General features: G+C 45.8%; 1 protein-coding gene across 1 annotated transcript; it reads right to left on the bottom strand.

Annotated features, from left to right (window-relative positions):
• Window positions 1-1369, bottom strand: LOC126817891 (uncharacterized). Its single transcript, XM_050545061.1, has 3 exons — window positions 1270-1369; window positions 796-876; window positions 1-8 (listed from the first exon to the last, which is right to left on the bottom strand). Exons 1-3 carry the CDS (start codon window positions 1367-1369, stop codon window positions 1-3), a joined length of 189 nt encoding a protein of 62 aa, XP_050401018.1.

Below are 1369 nucleotides of genomic sequence, written 5' to 3'. Positions count from 1 at the left end.
TTAACTTGCTGTTATAGGTAACGCAAAATGATTATAATTGTCCAAGGTTCTCATTCTTCATTTTTGTGAGGATATCAACTGCACTGGGGCGCGCGAAAGGGTTGTAGATGACACACTCTTTCAACCAACTTCGAACCTCTGGTGGAACGGTGTCGGACTCCTTGATTGGACACATTTCTTGCTGCATCTTTTCTTTTATCTTATCTACTGGGGTGAGTAAATCATCCGTTTCCCAGGCGTCGCGTTCGCTGAAAAATTCAAGTAATGTAATTCCAACTGACCACATGTCGTGGCGGTTGTTGATTTATCACCACCCACAAGACACTCGGGAGCCATGTATCCTGGCGATCCGTCTACACCAATTGTTGTTCTCATCGCGGCGGCCGTGCTGGCAAGAACGGACTTAATCCTACTTATCCCAAAGTCACACAGCTTGGTTACAAATGTGTTCTTCTGGATGAGAATATTTCCAGGTTTAATGTCCTGATGCACGATAAATTGACGCAGTGCGTGCATGTACGCCACGCCTTGCAAGACTTGTCGGGCAATGAACAGTTTAAGCTGCATGTCTATGTCTAGTTTCATGTCTGCATCAAATATTGCGTCTTCCATGTTGCAACCGTCCAGGAATTCATGCACAAGTCAAACTGACGTCTTTCCCTTGGCGTAATCTAGGAATTGAATTATGTTCGGGTGTCTCAACGTAGTGTTGATCTGTATTTCCTTTTCTATTGACTTCATAATTTGACTTCGCTGACGTGGAAAGACTTGACACCTGCAGCAGTTTCTTTGTGCCCACACTAATTGAATTAACTGCGAAACCGTTCATACACGGATTGTAACTTGTTTCATCCTCCGAATCAGATGGATCATTTGTCAGCCCTTCACACTGCGCAATATCTTCACATTTAAAATGACTGATGTGTCCAGAGTAGGATGACACAGTTTCGCGAACGTAGGTTATTGTTAAATCAGGCGGATTCAGTGACATTGCTTCGCTGACCTGGTCTGGGAGGTCTGGGCGGTAAGCAGCTTTCTTGGGTGTGTTGGCAATGGTATGGCGGAACTGGAATGTACCCTTATGGCGTTTAATGTGTTGGCTTCGGTTGCACTTCCTCACAGTGACATCCACCACTTCTGTCTCTGTCTGATGTCCTTCTTCTGGGGCACTGGCTTGCTCAACTAGCTCTTCAGATTCGCCAGTATCATGGGTTGACTCTGTTTTAGGTTTGCTCATTAAATAGAACGCTTACTTACAGCCAAACAAACCGCGCGCTTTCAAGTAGCCACCAAGACCACACTTCGATCCCTGCAGGTCCTGAAACTGGTCGAGCTGCCTTCCCTGGCTATCGCCAACATGCAAGTCCAT

This window comes from Patella vulgata, chromosome 4 (assembly GCF_932274485.2).
Source record: "Patella vulgata chromosome 4, xgPatVulg1.2, whole genome shotgun sequence".
Classification (NCBI taxonomy): Eukaryota; Metazoa; Mollusca; class Gastropoda; family Patellidae; genus Patella; species Patella vulgata.
The sequence above is the reverse complement of the archived record's forward strand: the minus strand, read 5'-3'. Positions and strand labels throughout refer to the sequence as shown.

Excerpts from the sequence above, each read along its gene's own strand:
- LOC126817891 (XM_050545061.1), bottom strand. The coding sequence starts at position 1,369 with ATGGACTTGCATGTTGGCGATAGCCAGGGAAGGCAGCTCGACCAGTTT. Across the intron at positions 877-1,269 it reads TGGCTACTTGAAAGCGCGCG|CAAATGATCCATCTGATTCG; the intron begins GTTTGTTTGGCT and ends GTGAAGGGCTGA.